Raw genomic sequence first — 23297 nt, 5'->3', positions numbered from 1 at the left:
ATTCAAGAAGACGTGAACCACGACGGTGTGTAAACTAACGTATCACTCTTTGCTTGGACTCCACTGAACCTCTACAGGTCTGCTGTTACCTACTGCCAAAAAATGTAAAAAACAAGTTTACTGAAGCCTTAGAGTTGGGATGTAAAGCTTCCAAGTGTCTGATCTGATATATTTGTTAAAACATGTTAAATATGCTGATGAAACAACTTAAAACTGAAGTTTAATTAAGTCAGAATTTTGTTTGTGACTTTTACCATATATAAGACAAGTCAGACTTTAATTTAAATTATGGACTCAGTTGAATATTTTATAAATGAAGATGGCTTTGCCAAAAAAGATGGCAATGTTTTTGGCAGCCCCCTTTTCAGCAGTTACTGCTAGCAAGCAATGTCTGAATTTCAAAAGAAGACATCTATATTTGCTAACAGGGATTTCAGTTTTAAAGTGTCTGGTTTCCAAATTATGGTTTTCACATTTTCCAATAGATGCTCAGTAAATTAAACATATAAGCTCCTTTTTTAAACAATAGTTAATTTTTTCTCTGCCACTTTCAGACCTTTTAGCTGCATCCTTTTGGAGAAAACAAGTTTTTTTTTTTTTGGAAGCCTTATTTTATACCATTATCATTATGATTTTCCATAATGATAATGGAGAATCATTATTCCAAAAAATTATTTTCCCAATATGGTTAATTCATTTTCAGATTTTCAGCTGCTCAGTTTTCAGATTGGACAATTGTTGCCCTAACCTAGTATTTGTGAAATGTTTATGACACTATGTTCCTAAAAGTCTGTAGAGTTCCTTGATTTAATAATTCCTTTGTAATGTTTTCATATTCTATCAAATTTATATATCAGTTCTTGCTATGGTTATTTTTAATCATTTATATACAGTATATATGCATATATATAAAAAATTATAAATACAAATTATGTTTATAAGTAGTTGATATTGTATTGTATTACTTTTTGTAAGGTTTTTGGAAACTAACTTGAAGTTAGAAACATTTGCAATGGTCATAGCCGTAACGGCCTATTAGGAGCTGATTGGAGATCATGCATAGTCTATGTATGACGTATTTTTGTATTTCAATCTGTATGTAAAGACACGTGGCTGTCCTTGAGTTTGTTGGTTTATCTCCATGCAGGTGTCCAGGAGTTGTTGCCTGCGTTGGATTTGTTGTGTTCGGCGGTCAGAGAGCTGAACAGTGAAGCTCAGAGCCGACAGTTCTCTGAGCAGCTGCTCAACCTCACCATGAGCTTCATTAACACACAGATCCGCTCTGTGCTCCTCTGGCCACATTGTAAGGCAAACACAGCTCACAGTTACTTCACTCTACTGAAATTCTTTTCCACTATTTGGGATTCAGAGAGCTGGAGGTGTTTTGTTGTGCTTGCAGATGAGCAGTCAGACGTGCAGAGCAATGTTGAAGTTCTGGGCAAGTATGTCACAGAGTTGAGGGGTTATATGAAGAGATTCCCCTGGGCTTCAGGCGACTCCACATCTGATACTAGTGCTCCTCTCCAGGGAGCAAAGACTGATGACTGGGAGCAACTTTCAATGGAGGTGACGTTTCAACTTGCATTTTATTTGTTGTAGTATGAATCATTAGAAAAACATAGTGTGCCTTTTGTACTGTGTTGTCATCAAGTATGTAATTATCAGACTGAATTTGTTTCGCAGGAAGTTATCCATCAGTCGATCCTGACCAATCAGATCCCCCGAGCTCAGGCCGTAATGTGGAGACAGAGCCGGCCTGAAAAGCAGCTGTCAGCTCTGAGGATGGTGGGCCTGCGCCAAGTTTTGTCCTGCTTGCAGTGCAAGGACCTAAAGTCTGCCAAGAAATTCCTGACCAACATGGTAAGAACACGAATCCAACTGGAAACTAGAACACTGCTTGTAGGGATATTTTCATAAAAAATATTTTGTTCTGGGATTTAGTAACTAAATTTGGTTTTCCTGACTGACATGAAACAGACAATGTGGAAAAAGGTTAGGGCTACGTAAAAATATGTAGTTTGTTTTTTTTTCAAATATAATTATTTTTCTGAAATGTTCAGTAATGGGGAAATACTTAATCTGCTAGTTTGACCTTGCTGAGTAAGACAAAATCTGCTATTCTCAGGACTCCTTGAATCTCTAACATGTAGGATCTTGAACCCATTGAGCGACTGAGAGAGACGATGAAAGCACAGAACGTTTCAGAATAAATGATATTTATTAAGAGTTTAAACAGCCATGAGAAAATGTTACAGATAAATCAAAGATGAATAAATGGTAGAACTTGATGTAAAGTGACATTAGAATATATAATAGGTTGAACAGTTCTGAGTAAGCAAATTAATTGCAGAATAAACATCAATAAATGACCCCAAATATGGGCTATAAGTAATATATAGGACTAACAACATGTAAAAAAAAATATGTTATAAAAAGAGATCTTGTGCCACTACTTTGTTAAAGCTTCTAGCAGCATGGACTAATGTGGAAACTGAGTTTTAAAAGTTAACAAAAAAAATCTAAGGTTTTGTTTATGTATGAGATGTGAAATATGTAATTTGTATGATTAATGAAGACTCTTTAGTAGTTCATTTTGAGTTTGTCATTGCATAACGGTGCAATAAATGGTCTTTTAAAATCAAGTCTGACCGACTGACTCAAACTTAAATACAGCCATTAATTTCGTTTTTCTCAGAGGCAACTTTAACTATACTTGATGGCCTTTTGCTTGCGCCTCTGCTCCCAATTGATGCAACATTTTGGGATCTTAATATTAACCCAACCAAAGAATCAGTGTGGGGTTTTTTTCCCTGTTTTTTATTGTTATTTTTTATTTTATTTAGTGCGCTACTCATTAATGGATATGAATTCAAATGTAACTGGGTAAAATACCTTACTCAAAGCAAACTCATGTAAAAGTTCTGGTATTGTAAGCAACAAAGTACAGACAAATTGTACTTAATTACAGTAATGAGTGTGAATGTTACTTTCCTCCTAGCTGTCCAGACTTTCTCTTGGATCAGTATGAGATTATGGTACAGTTATCAAACATTGTTTTCTTTAAAGCTTTTTTTTTTTTTACATAAGGTGTCAAAATTAGTTGAGATCATACAAGTGAAATAAAAAGCAGAAGGAACAGATGGTTTATGCAAAAAACACCCTGTTTCCTTTAGTACAAAATAACTTTTTCAGAAAGAAAAAAAAACAGGCCTATGAAGCTAAGCCTGTTGAATATTAGAACAACAAAATATTATGTATAAAATATGTGTTTTTGTGGTTGTATGTGTTGATTTTGTTCAAGCTCTTTAACATTTTGAACAGGTGTTCAAAGGTGCATTATTGGCAATTTTGGTACCTATTATTATATAGATTTTATTTCTTGTTTTTTTTTTATCTCTGTTCTCACTAATCTGTTTAAAAGACATGTTGTTTTGTTGGGCAGAGACTGAAATTACAAGATTATTGTGCTGAATAGATCAATTTCATTGATCTACTTTTTTTTTTTTACCCAGATCATTTCTATTATTTCCACATGCAAAAAATCCTAGAAATTAAAAATACTTACTTTTTTTTTTTTTACCATCCCTTTTGGTAATAAGCTGATTGATTGTTAAGCCAATAATTGTCCTCACAAGGCAAACTGCAACATTTTGTTGTCTGCAGGGTCTCAGTGTGAAGAAAGAGCTTCACAGCATCTGCCTTTATACCAACAACAAAGATCTCCGGGAATTGTTGGTGAGTCACAATTCTTACAACAAACACCAAACGAGACGTTGCCTTTCTGTGAGAGTTGACCAGTATGCTTTGTTTTTGGTACCTTTGTACTTGAATATGATTTTGTTATAGATCTCAGTATGTTTTAACACATATGGTGAATAAAGTGATGTCATAATCGTTCTGATTTTTGCGTTTTCAAAGAATTCGGCACCTTGCCAGCCCAAACCTGCACTTGTACAGGAGCATCTAAAAAAAGTGCAAATATTCAGAAAGCTTATTTATTTTAGTAATTCAGTCACAAATATGAAACTCATCTGTTGCTTCATTACACGCAGTCATTTTTATTAAAGTTGTGTTTATTTCTGTTAATTTGCATAACTTTGTCGTACTGTTAATAAAAACTGAAAATGATTTTTCAGTGGGCAGGGCTAATATTATGGGACAAGAACCTGCTGACATATGCTTTACCTCTATTTAAAATCTTTTAAATCAAAGATTTTAAAAAGCAGCTTGTTTTCGAAGGCCTTGTAGAAAATTAGACCGTCATATTATTTGGGGAGCTCTGGTTTTAACACATTTTTCTATTCCATTGATCGGCCATGCTGGTTTGGTCTTTGTAACTCTGTTCCATCCATCAGGTAGAGGATCTGTCAAAGCAGAGTTCTCTGACTGAAGAAGAGCTGGACGGCGTCTCGTTCATCTGTGAGATAGAGAACTTTGGCCTGCTGCCTGCAGTCTTCTGCCCAGCTAATCCCCTTTCACAACGGTACAGATGCTGCATTTCTTTGCTCATTATTTGTGGTGTTAATGTGCTTCTCACGGCCACCAGAACAAATGAAAACTAAATAAGAGAAAATGAAATGTACTATAAAAGCAAACACAAGTATGGGGGGAAAAAAAGTGGTTTAAAATGATCCAAGTAAGAAAATTAGAACAAATAAAACAATTTTCATACAGATGCATATTTTAAACTAGATACATTTTGTGGAAATGTATCTAGTATATGTAAAAATGATAAAAATAAATGATTCTCATTATTCTGTTGTTTTTGATTTTTTTACCTTTACTTAATGTAGCTCAGAAATTCTATATCTATCTACTCGTTTTATGGTAACTCTGCGGTTTTAAGGTTGAAAGTTTTCATTCCTTTATTCTTACGCATATTGAACAGTTGTTTTTTGACACCCAGTTAATTTCCCACCCATTTACTTTTAAATTTGACCACCCTAAAATTTCCACAACATTTTCTTTGGAAATTACAGAAGAATTTCCGATATCTTAAATTTACATTGTCAGTGTTGATATAGAGGAAGTCTGTGTTTTGACCTTTATAAAACAAACATGTTCCAGGTTACCTCAGATGGTTCATAAGGAGCTAGATGGTGAAGAAGTGCTGAAGGAGTTGGTGGGACAGAGTTCTGAGGAGGAGGGAGAACTCTGGAGGAATCTCCGCCTGGACTGGGTGAAGACCTGGGATCAGAGCTGCCAGACGGCTGTTCGCTTATCCAGGCTGCAGCACATAGGTCAGGCTCCAAGTCCAAGCAAAACTAGAATGGCTCTGTGGTCCTGCAGCGTACAGACGCACAACAAACATCTGTCTCTTTTATCAGAGCTGAGCTGCTGTGACCCTGCAGTGTTGTGGCACTACCTGACTGCTTTTCACCACCATCAGAAGGTGGTTGACTGGATTCACAATCAAAGGACCTTTGGCTCCCCCTGTTGGCCGGACATAACTCCTGAGATGGTCAACAATAACACAGTGTGCAGCATCTTCTTCAAGGAGAACATCTTGGACCTTCTAGCTGGGTACAGAAGCTTATTTCAACCATTTACTTTGTCATTAGATTCTTGTGTTTTAAGTTAAAGTTGTTGAAAAGAGAACAAATAAATTAACCCACATACACACACTCACACAATGCCTGTATTTGGCCTGTTTTGATCATATGTTAGGATGTGGGATAGCACCCTGGAGGACCAGGAAGTTGAGGGGAAGTTGTTAACAATATTGTAATTTTCTGAAGAAATGTATACACACAAATCAGGACACTTTCCTTCAATTTGTTGCATTTTCATATACATATCCTATACTCACCTATTGGAAAGCAATGATGTCATAAATCCACTTCTAGCTCACATCAGCCATAACAGCAGACTTTATGTCCACACCTCTTTCTGTTTATTGCTTATTTTAGTGACGGCTACAAAATAAAAAAGGTGACCCACTCACCAACTCTGACAGATCATCAGTAGAGCAGATTTTTATACTAGCTAATCTACCACAATGATGTTAATTGCAAAATAAACAAGCCTAAAAACATAAAACTGTAATGGACTGAATGTTCTGTTCTTTGAGTTGGAAATTTTTGTGTGTTTTTGGGTCTTGAATCCTGAAATGTATACCAAGATAAAAGTGGTTTTGAGTTGTTATTGAGCTGTTTTTCTGTGTTATTTTCCCCTTTGTCAAAATTTGAGTTTCAGGTTGTAGATCACCTCATCCCCAAACATTCTGCCTCATTTAACCGTTAATGCCTCCTGCCACCACAGGAAAGGTGTATTTATCCCAGATGAGATGTCAGACTTGGAGCAGCTGCTATGGCGACTGGCTCAGGGTGCTGGGTTGATGACGTCATCCCCCCCCGTATCTCAGTATTGCTCCCCTGTCGGCCTTAACCTACACAGTGTCTTCATTGCATTGTGCCTGGAGCATAATCTTCAGTACCTGCTTTATACCTACCTGGAGCACTACAGGTAGGGAACTGCTGTTTAGTTTTGATTCAACATGTTTCTGTTATTATGCAAAGCATCAGCTTTGGGTCCCCTTTCCACAGACTGACGCCCAGAAACTGCCCCCTCCTTACCGATCAGAACCTGCTGGGGAGTCAGCCCTGGTTTGAGATGATGGTGAAGACCCAGGAGATAACCAGAGACCTGTCAGGTACCCACAGTGGATGTGCTGCACTGATACGATCAAACTTCTCTTCATAGGTCATGATTATAAAAAAACCAAAAAGAAAACCAACATAAGCAAAGAAATGTTTGGAGATCTGTTTCCTCCATATTAAAAACTACATTCATGTCACTATTGCAGTTAAGAATGCAACAAACCTCTGTCATGTATCTTTAGACACCATGTGACTCAAAAATGAAATATCAGGAAAAAACAATTTCTAAAGAAATTTCATGACCGTACATTTTCTGTCTTTCTCTCTCTGTGTTTGCAGAACCAGAACCCGTGTTCCAGGCGAGTCTGACCAGCGCTCAGGTGCTGCTACCTGGTAGCCAGGCCTCTCTGAGCAGCTTACTGTTTGAGGGACACAGTCTGCTGGCGCTGGCTTCCATCATGTTTGCTCATGGTGGAATTGATAAGGTACAATATGCCTCAGCTGATCAAAACGTCTTACCGTTTCTTAAAGCTATAACCTAAATTGTTATAGAAAAAATCGACAACAGTTTTTTCTGTTAAAACTGTTATCGTTTTTACAGAAAACTGTAACAGCGATAATCGCAAAATATCGCTGTTATATAGTAATGCAATATAAACACCATGTTATATATGGTGTATATATTAATATACACACCACTGCAGGAAAATGAATAGTTGTAATAACATGTTTATTTCATAAGGGCCTTTCAGATCACTCACATTAGGGACAGTGGCGCCGGTTGCAGTTTTCTGGCTGATCCCCGATATTTAAAAAAGCCTGGCCTGCCGACTCTGATTTTAGCTGATGCAGATTTTTTAGTTTGAAATGTTGCTGTATATGGCAAGAAAGTTGCTAACAGTGGAGTGATCGATATTAACTGCAAACATGCAGACATGACTTGGTCTATGGAGTCAAACCTCAGGCACAGCAAAGCAAAAGGGAACAGCGGTTGGTTTTTTAGACCTTTGCTGAGGTTGATAAGATCGGCTTCACATGTAGGTATCAGTGCACTGCTAATTTCAACATCTTCCATCAACATAGATGCAATAATTTTGTGGCTGAGTATAAAAACTAAAACACAAATACAAACCTGCTTACGTAAAAGAACATGGGCTTGTAATACAAAGGAAATATTATTCACTGTGTGTGTTCCAACATATGAATGTTCTGAAGTCTTTTGTCCTTAAAGACAGACATCGAGTGTAATCTAAAATCCTGCTGACAGTAAGTTGTTTTCTGGCCATTTGTGCCATGTTCTGTTTATTTGTTTGTTATAATTTTGCTTTGATCAATTTACGTTAACAGGGTGGGCTGCTTTTCTGTCGTCTTCCTGTCGTCTGCCCCAATTGTCAGCTTCAGTCAATTGTTTTTTTAATAACTTTTTTTTTTAATAGTAGACACATTATCTGCTAAATATTTTACCACTGAACAGAACTGTGCTGTTATGCGTAGGTGGTGGCTCAGGGACAGAGTTCAACAGGTTTGGAGGGGACTGTTGACCCCCAGCTCCTGAAGATGGCACTGGCCCCTCATTACAAGCTGAGAGCCGCCCTCTTCCCATCTGGGAATGGCTCATCCACTGACATCTCTATTTATCACCTTCTCCAGGTACACACACAACCCTTTATGAAATAAAAATGGCTGAAGTCATCTATAGGAGATGCAATGTTTACCAAAGAAATATAGTTTGTGGAACAGTTAAAATGCCATGTGATGTCACATTGTAAAAGCTGATTATCTCTTAATGTGTAACATAGTAATCCTTAATGGTGTTCTATCCTAGTCGCTTCACCCTCTTGACCCATCCAGGCTCTTTAGTTGGCAGACTGCAAACCCTCTGAACTGCACTGGTAAGAAGATCGTTTTTTGAGATCTGTTATAGGCACATGTAAAAAAAAAAAAAAAAACGAAGATGTTCAATATATTTGTTAATGTAAGACACTGAAACTGTTTTAGGCCTTTATTTAATTTTTTTTTATTTGAGTTGCTGCTTTATATCTGGATGATTAATACTTACTATATGCTTGCTATATACTTACCAAACTGACACAACTGGCCAAGTACTTCAAATGATTTTATTATTATTACTGTCATCATCATGTAAACTCGTATCTTACAGAATATACAGGCACAAAATGTTCTCATAAAAAAAGATTTATTAGAAAACAATTAGATAATCAGCCGACATCAGCTCGTTTCGCCGTTTGCTGCATGTTTGCACCTGTCAGCCGCCGTAGTCTTCTGTTACGGTTTCTCACAGGTTTTTCTAAGATTATTAAATGGAGCCAAACTATCCATTTAATACAGAGTGAAACTGATCATTTACTTATGTTCTGCAGAAACATCCGAACTGCCTCATTTTTCTAGCTCTCACCTGGTTGATAAGTTCGCTATAGTAGAAAACCTGGACTTTCTTTACTACATCCATCATGGTCGACCATCTTTTGCATATGGAAACTTTCTCATCCAGCAGCTGGGGGTCTGCAGTGATGTGCGGTTGCTGTAAGTACCTCTGACGTCAGCTTTTATTATCAGTTTATTGAGATGGTTACTAGGGCAGGTAAGATGGCATCCATGTTTCTGACAAGCTGCATATTTCTTTAGTTGTGTTTGCATGCTTGTGTTTCAGGCTCCAGACGGTCTGGCTGCAGGTGTACAGATTGGCTCTGAAGTGTTTCAACAAGCCGTCTGTGACATCGTCTGCTGTGTGTTTCTGTGAGCTGCTGGGAATCTCCAGCCTGACGCTGAGAGTCGACATCAGAGCCATGAACACCATCCTTCAGCACTGGAACCAACTTGACAGGCACACACCAACGCAGAATCTGCGAGCATTAAGTAAACAGCACTAAGACATATGCCAGTCCAACACAGCATCTCTACGGTCCAATTGAACACAGTAAACTCCTTTACGGTTCCGTTTCAGTGTCTAAAGCAGGAAAGCTGGTGAATGGAGAGCCGGGAGCTGCAGCAGAGCTGCTTTGTTACCTGGAGGCTGCAGTGGCAGACAGTCTGGAGCAGAGGGGGGTCAGCAGGTTAGCCTGCCTGCTAACACATTTGCAATTTACAATCTACTGCCCTTTATCATCCAGTAACATTGTCCATGTGGATAATGCATTGAATTGGATAATTAATTTCTGAAGTACCTGCTGTCACTGCTGTACAAAGCAATTTGTTCTCCTCTTAAAAAAACTGACTTTTTAAGAAGTTGAATACATTTTCATGTCTCATATAATGTTGTATTTATTTGGAAGAGTAATTTTAACTGACTTGAGATAATATTCATTTATTAACTCTAAAATGTCAGTTTTACATGCATATTTCCTTTCAAATGTCTTTTCATTGATTATTAGCAACATATTGATATTGACAGACAGACAGACTGTCTGGTCTGGACTGGCCAACAGAATCCCACACCTTCTCGTTTTACTGTCCCACAGTAGTGCCAGCCAGACAACCCTGATGTGATGTCATGAAAAATGAAACTACTTACAGTTGAATGTCTGACAGATGTAATTCTGAGGTCTTATGTTCAGAAGTTCTTTCTAAGTATTGTGTTTTGTTTTCTCAGGTCGTCGTTCGAGGCGGCTCAGGAGTGGGCCTTACCCGTTCAGTTCTGTCAGCTCCACAGTCTGGAGCTCAGTCTGGTTTATCCCAGCCACTGTGCCGAGGACAGACAATTTGTACACTTTTTATTGTTTGTCCAACTGCACAGTTTCCCACCCCAGCAGGTGAGCACACACAGGACACACTCCATCTTTTTAAGAAATGTTAGTTTATTTGAAAAATATAATTTTGTGCCTATTTTTTTTTTTTTTTTTTTTGATCAAACCTTTATTTAACTAGGTTAGCTCCATTGAGATCAGAGATATCTTTTACAAAACAGACCTGGCCAACAGCAGCAATATAATTACCAAGATAAAAAAAAAAAAGCAACACACATTAAAACTTGCTCTAAAACACTTGCAGACAATGACACAGTCAAAAAAATTGTCTGGTGTTTTTCAACGCTTTTAGGGTCATTTTGATCAGCTGAATCCAAAAATCACATCAGGTCAACTTTCTGAACTGTGGAGCAACATAAGGATCAAAATGCATGACTTGTTCTCTCATCTGAGAATCTGGGATAAATGAGTGATGAGCAGGAGGAGAGATTCCATCAGGACAGAAAAGAGATGGAGAATTTTACACAACCCCTTATTGTCCATGCATACATAGTCTTGTACATCTGTAAATAAATATTTATATCTTGTAGAGCACTTCTGGATAGATGTAAACTACATCTCGTTGCTTGTACTTGTGACAGGGCAATGACAATAAAGTTGAATTCTATTCTATTCTATGAAGATGTAATGTTCAATTTACATGTACTTACCCATATTAGTGTTTATTATTCAATTTACAGAAATCCAAGTCTGTAACATTTCGTTAATACACTCTGTTAGAAAACAAGTTTTTTTTCCTCCTAAAAAAATAAATATTAACAGAAATGAACTGATGATGTGACAAAAATGTCATCAACTTTAGTCAGAAGATCAGATTTCTCTGAAGCAAATTAGGAAAAAAAACCTGATTGAGAAAAATGGATGTCATGTTTGGGTGTTTGGAGCGGTGCAAAATAATCCTAATTCAGCTGAAGAAACATAGACAACATCCAAAAAACATTATTTGTGATCCAGTGTGATAATCTCCATGTTTTTCAAGTTATTCAATGTAACAAGGGTTTGAAGTTGAAGCTTTAATTGTAAGGAATCTAGGCATGAGATGGACAAAAATCTAGAAGCTTTTTTTTTTCCTGCTTCACTTCACCCATTAGAGACAACAAGATGGAAACATCCACAGATAAAAGATTGTCCCTTCTGTGTTTCCTTGTTAACACAGGATAGATAAGGAGTAATACCCTAGCTACTTTGCAGCTGATGCTAATACAAATGAGTAAAAATTTAGCTGGATCTTGTTCCGTTTTTCCCGCTTAAGTTGTCACCAGTTCATCAGACTATAAACTACTGGCCTTGTAGTGGTGTGTTTTTGGCAGGGCAGCCAAAATAGTAACACAATAGCACCTGTTTTCTCGGCAGTACAGCAGAATTCAGTAAGAGCCTTAACAATGTATAAAGTGCTCTGAACTTCTAATAGTGTCTTTTAAATGAAAAAGCATCTTGCAGCATCCATTCTGCTCAGGCTTCATACTGTAACTTATCCCTGTCGATAAGTGTGCTTTTGAGAGTAATACAATTCTGAAGAACATTCCAACTGCTTATTCTACTAATTGTTATTAGTAGAATAATAATTATTAACTTATGCTTATTCTACTAATAATTTTTAGTAGAATAAGCATCTTTTTTTTATGTTGGAGTTAAATTTATAGCTCTGAATTTGCAAACATTGATATAAAATTATTTCATTTTATACCTATATAACAAGAGAAAACTTAATTTCACTGATGAAATGATCAAAAAAAAAATTCTCACCTGGCCAAATAGTTTGACACGTTGTGTACTTTCTCTTAAAAAAAAAAAAACCAGGACCTTTATTTAAAAAAATAATCTTAACCAAATTGTTTTGCAAAATCCTCACTCATAGTAACACACACGTGTGTGGGGGCGTGTGTGTGTGTGTGTGGACGGGGGGAAAAAAAATTCTTGAGATTTTCTATATCCCCAGTGATGGTAAACTTTGTTCCTTGTGCCTATGACGTTTTTCTTTTTCAATTCAATTCAAAATGAATTCAAAATGAATTCTACTGTCAAATCATCTATGAGTCTTTCAATTTTGTTTCCCCAGGTGAGGTCCCTGGTAGGTCTCTTTGACCCCATCTTGCAGGCTCACCTAAGCCTTGCATTTCAAGACCTGCAGGTTCACAGTCAGAGAAGGAGCCGAGACCCTGAGGAACGGCTGGGCTTTCTGAGAACTGACGTGGCCCCTGGGGGCTCTGAACACGGCGGGGAGCTGTTCCAGGTGCTGCTGCAGAGCCAGGAGAAGCAAGTGTCATGGAGGTTTGTCCTACATGAGGCAATAGTTCGACACTGCCCGATGCTGGCAGTACTTGCTGCCTGTCTGCAGGTAAATGATCCAATTACATTGTACAATCCCCGTTTAGTTTTAGTATTCAGATTATCATGTGGCTAGAACAAACAACTACATGTCAAGTCAAGTTATATTTAAGTCGTTTCACTTGTTGCCGAAACGGCTGTATTATACTAACAGGAAATACAGTGACTTACTATAAACTGTGCCTATCTGTGTCTCCATCAGTTTGGCACATTTTGTGTTATGAAGAAGATAATACCTGGTCCTACACAGAACCTTAATTCTGATCTAGTTGTTGGTTCTTTTCTTCCCATGTAACTGACAGGGAACAGATCTGCTGTCATGTCTGTGTGTGTGGATGCTGACCTCTGTTGTTGACGCAACAACAGAAGAGGCCACTTCACACCTCGCCGAGGCCCCCCAGGACCATGAATGGACCCTCCATGACCTGTCAATCATCTGGAAGACGCTGCTGTCGCAGGGTCACATCCGGGTCCTCCTGCGAGGATTTGAGCTTTTTCAGCAGGTAACACCGACCTACACACTGCAAAAACCAAATCTTACCAAGTATTTTTAATCTCGCTTTTAGTGCAAATTTCTTATTACTCTTGAAACAAGTGAAAACTACCTTACAGTATCTGTACAGCAAAATATAGAAGTTTGTTTTAAGTAAATAATTCCTTAATATTGTTGTAAAGAATACTTGTTCTATTAGCAGATAAATTTACTTATAGGACAATTTCCCTGTGTTACAAGTGAAATAATCTGCCAATTTTCACCAATGTTAAGGAATTATCTACTTAAAACAAGCTCCGATATCTTGCTGATAAGTTACTTTTAAATTAGTTTTGTCTTAATACTGAGATATTTGCATTAGAAACTAGAGAAAAAAATACTTGGTAAGATTGTGTGTTTTTGCAGTGTATATCTCAGATTCATAGTGATCTTCATTCTAGCAAAGAAAAGCACTCCCAAACAATCAGTACCATCAATACAAACACTTTTTTCTCAGGACTGCCCCCTGGTGTTGGTTCTGAGAATGTTCGAGTTGTGTTGCGATTACAGAAAATTCGCTGAGGCCAAGACGAAGTTGTTGGACTTTCAGAGGACACTTATTACTGTGAGTCGGACTATTGACTACATTTTACATGCTATGTAATAAAAAAATTCTTTCCAGTTTTAAAAATTTTTCTCTTTCTGCTCAGAGCAATATGTTGATATTAGATGTGGCTTTATAATAACGAATGTCTTTAAGAGTGACCACTGCAGGCAATGACTTGGACTGTGGGTCATATCACAACCAAATGAACATAAAGTTCAGGGTGGGAAAAGCCGTCTCTTCTTCCTGTGTTTTTATTTCTCTGCCAAGGTACCAAAATGATGCATTTGTTTCATGGGGTATTTTGAAATGGCTTTGACTTCATGTGCATTTCAAGTTGGGATTTTTGACAAATACTGAAGGCTAAATGCCACAAACTGTTATCCATGAGTGTTAAAGGTTATAGTTGAATCTCAGTATATGATGAGCTTTATTGCATCTGCAGTTCTTGCATCTGTCATGTTTTTGGGATTTTTTTTTTAATGGGTCAGCGTCCCTTTATGGCATGTAGAACAGTACTGTGGTAGTCAAGAGAGGGCAAAGGGAGCAGGAGGTGGGTGAAAATGAAATGAGCTAAAAGAAGAGAGACTGACACTGACCTGTTTCCTTTGGTGTAGCTCAGAAACGGTGGCCCTGCCGCTGCAGGCAGCCTTCCACTGCAGTGGGTGGAGAGCCAGGCCTCAGCGCTGCTCCTCACCATGCTGCTGCGCTGCTCCTCCCAGTACGACCTTCACCAGCTACTGCAGCTCCTGGCTGATGTTGACAAACTTCTCAAATCCAACGGTGAGATGTTCAGGGCTTGTTGCCTCGCAAAGTGATCACAGCGTACATCTCTTACTGACGGGATCAGCTCAGAAGATGCTGTTTTAATTTGTTTTTATCATTTATGGCCAGGGCTTGAATGAAAGAGAAGTTTGCACTGGATTTCTTCTCTTTTTGCTTCACCTCCTTCACATCATCAAACTGTTTCTTTGTTCAACAATGTTCCAGAGAGCATGTTTTCATTCTAGGAGAATTTTACTTTTATTCAGAATCATCATAATTAACAAAAATAAAGCCTCATAAACATTAGTGGGACCATAAGTATCCATACATAGAAAAAATAAACATTTTATTTTGGAAAACCGTTTTTATTTTCGTGGAACTCTGTCTAATCGCTGCACGTCTTGGACCACTTTATGGTTTATGATCTGCAACATTTCCGGTTTTCTGAAACTTGCAAATAAGTTTTGTCACAGTGTCGTGTGTCAGGCTCCTTCCATGTTTTCTGTTAATCCATGCGACTGCTTCCCGATCCAGCCGTTAGTATAATTTCAATTCTTTGCTCTTTTTTTTTTTTTTTTTTGAACTTTTTTATTTATTTTTATCAACACATGTTCACAGTTACATAATTCTTTGCTCTTTTGACAAACGCATCTTCTTGGGTGTCTGAAATATAAAAGAAATATACATTTTACACTCTCCTATGTATGGAAACTTATGGCCCACGCTGTATATGTTATTACTGTGATTTGTCTCACGTGGTGAGTTTTCTAGATTTAGAATGATCCTTAAGATATCACAGGACAGTCTGCTCAAATAACTTTTGGAAGCTAAGGATACCAAACCCAGGCTTGAATAAGAAACTTTAAACGTATTCAGAAAATACCGATGAACAAAACTTTGAAATTATATCTTCTGAGCATGTGTGTTGGTGTGTAGGCGTGGGTGTGTGTGTGTGTGTGTGTGTGTGTGTGTGTGTGTGTGTGTGTGTGTGTGTGTGTGTGTGTAACTCCTGTTTGTGTCTCCAGGTCCAGACTTAAGGAAATTGAGCCAGCTGAGTCAGCTGCTGCAAGGATCAGGTGTGACTCTGTCCCAGAGCCTGCTGCAGTGCATTCCCCCCTCCGTCCAGCAGGAGGAGTTTCAGCTGATAGTGGATGCTTTGCAAACTGGAGGACACTACAGCCAGGCCAGACAGGTGGCAGTGCTGGCTGGTCTGCCTGTCCACCGCCTCCTCATGAGCCAGGTCTGAACCATCGGGTCACACAAGGTTTAGCCTTATGTTTTAGTTTCTAGAGTTTTGTTTAAAATGAAGGAAGAATGGACCAAAATTGGACCCAGAGAGAAAAGTCAAACAGTTACTACTGTCTGACTTTTAGTACTAAAGATATTGCAGAACACTTTACACTGTGAGCTATCTCTACCAGTCTCTTAATACAAATTGCACATTTCTTTTAGTAACTCTACACCTAGTTAGTGCAAATTGATCCTTGTCTACATGATAAATTCAATTTTTTGGCTTTCAAATATCAAGTTGCTTTTCCTCCTCACAATGACAGCTTCCTATTCTACTCAATAGAAAACTTACTATCTAATTTCTCCCAGTCTCTTCTAGGACCCTTCCTGTCTGATAGCTTATCCATGAGAACGTTTTCATGCTCACATGCAACTTTATGTTTTACGCTACAGCACATGTCTTAAAGAAGATGTACTTATTAAATAATCAAAGAAACCATATGAACCTCATTCATTCTCACTTCCAGTGGGTTAAAAATGTTCCAGATTTTACAATTGCTTCCCTTACGACAGCTTGTCCTAACTACGGTGGCCCGCAGGTGCAAACATGCAGTAAAAGGCAAGACGATCTACCAACACATGTAAAAAACAAAAGGCAAATGCAACAGCGAAGCAATGCAAACAAAAATAATGCTGCAATATCAGAAAATGGAAGCAAAAACCTTCAGTCAACAAAATTAATGCAAACGAAAAAAGGCATCAATGTTAAATAAAACACTGCAATCACAGGAAAAAGGAGCGAGGGGGAAATAACGAAACTACAAACTCGATCCACAAAACAGAATGCTCCAGACCACTAGGGGGAGTCGAGCAAAGAGCAAATCTTATCACACTGTGTAGAGACTCGTTTGTGTCCAAAGCGTCATAGAATTAATTTGATGCTTTCATAAATAAAGCCTTATACTCTGACTTTGTTTTCTATATGAAGCTAAAGTTTGCTTCTCTTTGTCGTTTCCGATTCAGTAAAGGGCTAAAGGGCTAGTCCACCCAGTTTTACACAACATGGAGTGTCTGCTCTGGATTAAAAACTACAATTCTGAGACCCTCTAACTGCGACTAGAATATTCTGGCAGCTATTCATACCCTGTAGCTTTTTGGGGGGGAATTACTGTATTTAGAGTTTTGACAATATAACTTGAGAATGGATGGACTTGTTAATGACAAAAAAAAGTTGAATGCATTGTGTTCTATATCTGCCTTCCTTGCAGCTGCTTCAGGAAGTAAACGTCCACAAGAGCAAGTGGCGGTGGAGACGTTTGGAGACCCGAGTGGCCTTCTGGAACAAGTGCCACAGGCGACTGGAAGCTGACAGCACTGACCCAGAGTCGGCCGCGCAGTTCTTTCTATCTCAGTCGGAGGCTGCCGCCGGCCCTGATGGTGACCAGGCTCAGACAAATGTTCTGGACATCCAGGAGTGCTGCTTGCTGCTCCAGCTCACGGCCCACTGGCTTTCCTTGCAAACTCCTGTTCCTGTAGATGAGCTACAGAGGCTGGAGAAAAAGCTGTGGTTCTGTCAGGTCCAGAAGCACATTCTCACAGCTACAGTAGAGGAAAAGAGCATGTTCAAGCTGCTGCCACCGGCAATCACGTCTGAAACCAACGAATATGAGACGTTCATGAAGGAGTTTTCGTTCTCTAACATCGCAGACCTGAATATGGAGAAGTACCTGAGTCTGGAGGGATTCCCAGAAAAGCCTGAGGAGTTGGAGGCAGAATCAGATTTAAGTTCTGAAGAGAGAAGAGTTTTGGCAATACTTATTGACCAGTTACTAGATAAGGGTAGTATACATGAAGCCAGTCGTGTTTGCCGCTATTTCAGCATGCACAGTCCAGATGTATGGTTGGTTCTGTGCTGCCATGCTCTGGCATGTGGATTCTTGGTACCGGAACCACAAGAGCAGACCTCAGAACCCGCAGAAACGAAGGCTCTAACCCAGTGTATGTTCTTCTTTAACATCTTCTCTAAAATCCTTTCCTTCATTGGTCCTTTATGTAATTTCCCTCTCTTGCCCATCCAGCCCCCTCTCTCAGCAGTCTGTCCTCATTTGTGATGGTGCCCCTCCACGAAGACACCGTCACTGTCCAGATCCAGAAGCGGGTGGAGCAGTGTCGCCATGGAAGCAGCTACTGCAAACAAGTCCTCAGTCTCTACCAGCTCTCCAAGGTCTGCACCCTTTCATCAGTACAAACTTACACATTTCTATGTTGCTGTGGCGTTTTTCTTCATTTTCTGTCATTTCTGCTTCTGTCAAACTGCCTCGAAGCAGCTGTGGTACCACGTAGCTTACCACGATCAGAGTGTGGATGGCTGAATGACTGAATGTTGTGTTTGGCATCCTCTGGATTATATAAAGTGCTGTACAAGTACAGACTATATTTACCATAACCTTTCAGCAGCTGGTCAGCACTTATTTTCTCCTCAACTTGGTTGTTTGTTGCTCCGTCTTGCTGCTATACATGTACATTCCTGGAATTTACTTACAAGCTCCAAACTCTGATCGAAACATGTAACTGATCAACCGAGGCTCCTGGAAATCTTGGGATTTTCATAGAAACAATTCGAACAAAGGGAACTGTGAGGAGATGGTCACAGGAAGCTGGAGGAGCTCTGCAAGGTTGTTTTGAGGTTACTGATTGGAATGCTCTGTGCCAGCCACATTGAGAGGACGCCAGTGTCATGACTGTGTCCAACTGTATAAAGCTATGTGTGGACAACAACCACCCCTTTTAGAACAGCTCGCCTAACTCACCCTGGATCACCAACTTCATACTTTCAAGTCACAACTCAAAATACATCTGTTCAAGTTGGCCCTATCATTGTAATCTTTCATTTATTCATTTTTTATTCTACATTTGTTCTCATTTTTAGTGTATACTTGTATTGTTTTTTTTATTGTAAAGTGCCCTTGGGTGTCTTGAAAGGTGCTAGCAAATAAAAATCATCATCCATCATAGAGATGGATGATATAGAATTATGCTTGACATGTTGTGATAACCTGTTCACGCATGTTGCATGTTAAGATTTAATCAATGAAGTTATGCTTAAATGTTGTGGAGGTTGAGACAATTCATATTATACACAATGACCATCATCTCAAAAGCAGTTGGACATGTAGAAAAAAACAGAGAATTGTACATAATTGCATGAATGGACAAAAACATTTGCAACTTGTTGGAAGAAATAAGAAAAACTGCTTTTTTTGTTGTGCACAAGTAACACCTGATTTGAAGATTAAACAAGTAGTTTTGAAAATTTCAATTCTGTTCTGAGAAAAGCACAAAAAGCGACTAAGAAAAACGGTAAGAACATTGTCTTAAAGGAGCGTATTCTATGTGATCTGATGCATGAAACCCAACTAAAACTCATCTGTGTGTTCCAGCTTCCATTGTGTTCTGTGTAGAACATGGAACATGTCACCTAGAGATTGTAGATTTTTCAAGATTTAACACAGATTCATAGGTTAAGACATGCACTGAACATATTTACAAGGTTAACTTTTCGTTTTTGCAAAAGTGGAATTTCCAAAACAGATTTGTGCTGAGTGGGTTTTGCGTAAATTGACTTCACAAAAAGACTTCTGGACGTTACATCTTTTGTGCTTCATTACTGTTTGTCACGGCTTTAATCGCAAAACACAGAGCAGCGTTGTTGGTTTTGTTCAATACCGTTTGTTTTGTTGTTTGTTTTTTTTCTGGTTGCTTCCTTAGGAACTGCAGTGCCCCTTCAGTCATATCAGCAGAGAGGAGCCTCATTCTGTGTTAGAGAAGCTGCTGCTGTTGGTGCAACCAGATCGGTTCAGGATGGCCAAGACCTTCATCAAAACTCAGGGTCTTGGTGCTGACAGTGTGGCTGAGTTGGTCTCCAACGCTGTGGTTCAAGGCCTGCTGGCGGCAACCCAGGAGCTGCAGTCTGGTGAGAGCAGAGCTTACTCTTACATCAAATACTATTTGTCCCTTTGCCTTTTTCTCAGTTTATTCTGTGTATGTTTCGTCCAGGAGAAAGGCTGATTTTCAGACCATCAGAGGGGCAGGACTCACTGCTGCAACTGATCAGACTGTGTGAAGATCCAAACATAGTGGGCCTCAAACTGCTGGAAAACCTTAACACTGTTCCACTGAGGGACCTGAACTCCAGTATGGAAACAAAATCCTACAAACATAACTGAACTCAACTACTAAATATGATTTAGGTTAATTGAAATGGCCTTATTTGTATGTATCACCACACATGACTAAGTAAGCTACTTTTTCGCCTGTCCTCCTTGCTTGTCCTGTTTAGTTGTGGAGCTGCTGATTGTGGCTCACAGCTGTTTCAGTCTCACTTGCAACATGGAGGGAATTGTTCGAGTTCTCCAAGCTGCTCGTCATCTCAGCCACACCTACCTGGCTCCAGGAGAGCACTACAGCCTGCTGGTGAGCCCTCAGTGTTCGACTGCAAACAGAATTATTCACTCAATAATACCTCAGATCTCCTTCTCACAATGAGGATTTTGTCCAAAAAAACCCCTATTTTTTCAGAGTTGAGACCTGTTGAGTGTGTGACTTGGAGGTGTCTCTGTAGCTGGTGACTTGTCCTTTTGTTTACTTGTTTCTTCTTATTTTGATTGTGCTGGTATTGTTCTGTGGCTGGGAGCTTCAGGTGGAGTTGAGTCAGATTGCTCACTCTGAGCACACTGGCGCTAACTTTATAACCAAAATAAAATGCAGAGGGCTATAAATTTGTCTACTGTGGTGGTGAACAGCCAGAAATCTTTGTGCCATTAACATTTTTTTTTTTTTTTATGACAGAGCAACCTGCCCAGATATGTGGCTTTGGTTGACTGGATTTGGGGGCATTTATTTCAGCACATTATGTCAGCTCAAAAATTAGAACCATGAAAGGTTAAAGAAGGTAGTTGCCATGAGCACACATGGAAGAGAAATACACTTTTGTGTCAAATATAACATAGTTAAATATGTTGTAACTCATCTAAATGTCTTTAGAGTTGTTCATGGCGATGGCGTTGTTTCAGGCAGAACATTACAGCAGTTCTGAAGACGCCTCTGACTGAAGACCCTCTGTTGTTGTACAACAGTCTCATAACACAGATATTCAGGGTTGTTTGTAATTCTCTTGATTTGAACACAACTGTAGAACCTTCTCTTGGGTCAAGCTAAGGTTGAAGACATGCAGCTGAATCCCACTGAGCTGCTCACCGTTTCTGTGTGAAGCAACTGAGATAGACAGCAACTTCATCCGGTTGGTGTTTTTTTGTGTGTAATATATTTGTGTGTGTTCAGGTGCGTCTGCTGACGGGTATCGGCAGGTACAATGAGATGACGTACATCTTCGATTTGCTCCATCAGAACCATTGTTTTGAGATGCTACTGAGAAAGAAGGTGGACAGAGACATAGGACAGGTCTGACACACACACACACACGAAGATTTAAATCCATACAATGAAATATTTTAAGTTTGTTGAATTAGCAACTACAATTTTTTAAGTCCAGTTTGTAATTCTATGAGCAGCCAGAGCAACATGTCAGCCCCATCATTCATTTATTCCCTTCTTTTTTGCAGAGCTCCAGTTTGAAGACTTCTCTGCTGGATTACATCAAACGCTGCCTCCCTGCTGACAGTGAGAAGCACAACATGGTGGCGCTGTGTTTCAGCATGAGAAGGGAAATTGGAGAAAACCATGAAATAGCCGCCAGGACACAGCTGAAGATGATTGAATCTCAGGACTGGGGTGAGCAGAGCAAAATCAAACGCTACAGATTACCTGCTGTGATTTCTGAATAAGTTTCACTCTCGTTGAACTTGCTATACAGTTGTGACTCCTGATCTTAAGAACTCATTGGTCAAGGTATTGGGTCTGCTAAAGGATGCTGCAGAAAGTTTCTCCAAGGTACTTCCACGTCCTTTTCTACACCTAAGAATAACTTCATGGTGCATGATAAACTGTCATTGTTTGCGGTTGTGCGTGTCCCTACCAGGACTCCTGTGTGCATCGGGCTGGTCGTTGTGTCCGTGCAGCCAAACTGATCACTCTTCAGCTCCACTTGTTGAACCAGGGATCCACCCTACGCATCATCAACCTAAAGCCTGCAGAGATGCACAGTGCCATCATGGCTCTGCCACAGTGTTACCAGGTGTGCAGCATCCCTCTGCTCTCTAAATCTGCTTTCTGCCATTCCTCCTTAAATTCCAATAAAACAGGTGGCTCTGAAAGCGTGGTCTACCTGATATGTAAAGGAGCTTAATTCTATATGTGAGAAGGTTTGATGGTGTTTGTGTGAGACATTGCGATCATCGTAGTGTTTGTGAGAGGGTTTGGTCGTGTTTGTGTAGGCATGTAAGCACAATTGTAAGTTTTATGCCCATGGGGGCTCTCATACTGCTTCCTGTGTCTCAGGTGTTTGTGGTCGCAGAAGCGTACAGCTACAGTCCAGACTGGGCTGAGATCTTGTATCAGAAAGTGGTTCTGAAGGGACACTTTGTTTACCTGGAGGAGCTGAAATGCCACCGTCCTCTCACCTCCGCCCTATTTGAAGACATTTTCAGAAAGTAAGCCTTAGTGGGTTTTCTTCCCCAGCCTTTGCCAAAATACATGTCTAATTGTGGTTTTTGACATTATGTCTTCTGTTACGCTGAAGGTTGTTCTGTGTGTCATTCCAGGCTGGACAGTGTCCCCAGCAGCGTCTGTTCCAACGCGAAGCGTCTGCTCAGTCACTGTGATGATGTGTACACCCGCTACAGACTGGCCTACCAGCAGAATCTCTATGATGTCACCAAAACACTGCTGCAGGATAACAAGACCTCCTGCTACATGAATGACAGACTTGCCAGTAAAGCATTTATCTGACTGAGGAGTGTCATGTGACTGTCAGGACAGTCCAATCTACAGTCAGTGGTCTGTAAATACCCAATTAAATGATTTTGGTGTACAGCAATTGTTCATGTGTACAAAATATGGTTTTATGAAAAACATTAAAATGACTGAACTTTTCTAAGCTAAATGATGGAAGATTAACATTTAAGGATGGATCATTTCTGTGAGGATTTCAGTTTCTGTCTTTATTTATGTTACCATGATTAGAGCAGCAAATTGTGTTGGTCTGTGAAAATGATCACAAAATGACTGTAGATACTTTTTACAATTACTCATTGAGTTGTTGCACCTAATAAACAAAATACAGTAGTATGGTCTGTACTGTGGTGATCAAATAATACACATATGTCAATAGTGAAAGATTGTAGAAAGAAATGCAACCTATGTCAAAAAAAAGTGCCTTTAAAAATTTTAAATCTAAGGTCAAACTGTTATGTTCATTTTCTAATTTAGCACATTCTCATAGACCATCACCATGTCACAGCAGCGCATACACAGGTGTTATTGACATTGCTAAGACAGTCCTAGCTTTGCTTGTTTCTGACTGGGAGAGGTATGTTTGAATTCTGCAAATGGCAGTAGGACCACTTGGAGAAAAAAAT

At 39.3% G+C, this 23297-nt stretch overlaps 1 protein-coding gene across 2 annotated transcripts in view; it reads left to right on the top strand.

Annotated features, from left to right (window-relative positions):
- The window catches only part of spg11 (SPG11 vesicle trafficking associated, spatacsin), a 28471-nt gene extending 5389 nt beyond the window's left edge, over positions 1–23082 (top strand). The window contains exons 9-40 of one of the 2 annotated variants that reach the window (XM_028040669.1): positions 1148–1303; positions 1400–1561; positions 1679–1860; positions 3664–3735; positions 4356–4483; positions 5068–5240; positions 5328–5523; positions 6262–6465; positions 6546–6652; positions 6939–7084; positions 8094–8249; positions 8425–8491; positions 8981–9143; positions 9271–9476; positions 9565–9673; positions 10210–10369; positions 12423–12701; positions 12994–13194; positions 13681–13788; positions 14385–14550; positions 15558–15772; positions 17031–17760; positions 17841–17986; positions 19531–19735; positions 19819–19956; positions 20102–20235; positions 21103–21222; positions 21384–21552; positions 21635–21711; positions 21800–21955; positions 22219–22370; positions 22482–23082. In XM_028040669.1, coding sequence (XP_027896470.1) covers positions 1148–1303; positions 1400–1561; positions 1679–1860; positions 3664–3735; positions 4356–4483; positions 5068–5240; positions 5328–5523; positions 6262–6465; positions 6546–6652; positions 6939–7084; positions 8094–8249; positions 8425–8491; positions 8981–9143; positions 9271–9476; positions 9565–9673; positions 10210–10369; positions 12423–12701; positions 12994–13194; positions 13681–13788; positions 14385–14550; positions 15558–15772; positions 17031–17760; positions 17841–17986; positions 19531–19735; positions 19819–19956; positions 20102–20235; positions 21103–21222; positions 21384–21552; positions 21635–21711; positions 21800–21955; positions 22219–22370; positions 22482–22668 — 5570 coding nt within the window. In that variant the 3' untranslated portion in view covers positions 22669–23082. Of the gene's footprint in view, positions 1–1147; positions 1304–1399; positions 1567–1678; positions 1861–3663; positions 3736–4355; positions 4484–5067; positions 5241–5327; positions 5524–6261; positions 6466–6545; positions 6653–6938; positions 7085–8093; positions 8250–8424; positions 8492–8980; positions 9144–9270; positions 9477–9564; positions 9674–10209; positions 10370–12422; positions 12702–12993; positions 13195–13680; positions 13789–14384; positions 14551–15557; positions 15773–17030; positions 17761–17840; positions 17987–19530; positions 19736–19818; positions 19957–20101; positions 20236–21102; positions 21223–21383; positions 21553–21634; positions 21712–21799; positions 21956–22218; positions 22371–22481 lie in introns of both variants that reach the window. The other variant, XM_028040680.1, reaches the window with a different exon arrangement.
- The last annotated feature ends 215 nt before the right edge of the window (positions 23083–23297 follow it).

The sequence above is a fragment of the Xiphophorus couchianus genome, chromosome 2, assembly GCF_001444195.1.
Source record: "Xiphophorus couchianus chromosome 2, X_couchianus-1.0, whole genome shotgun sequence".
Classification (NCBI taxonomy): domain Eukaryota; kingdom Metazoa; phylum Chordata; class Actinopteri; order Cyprinodontiformes; family Poeciliidae; genus Xiphophorus; species Xiphophorus couchianus.
Note: the sequence above shows the minus strand (reverse complement) of the source record. Positions and strands in the feature narration are given on the sequence as shown.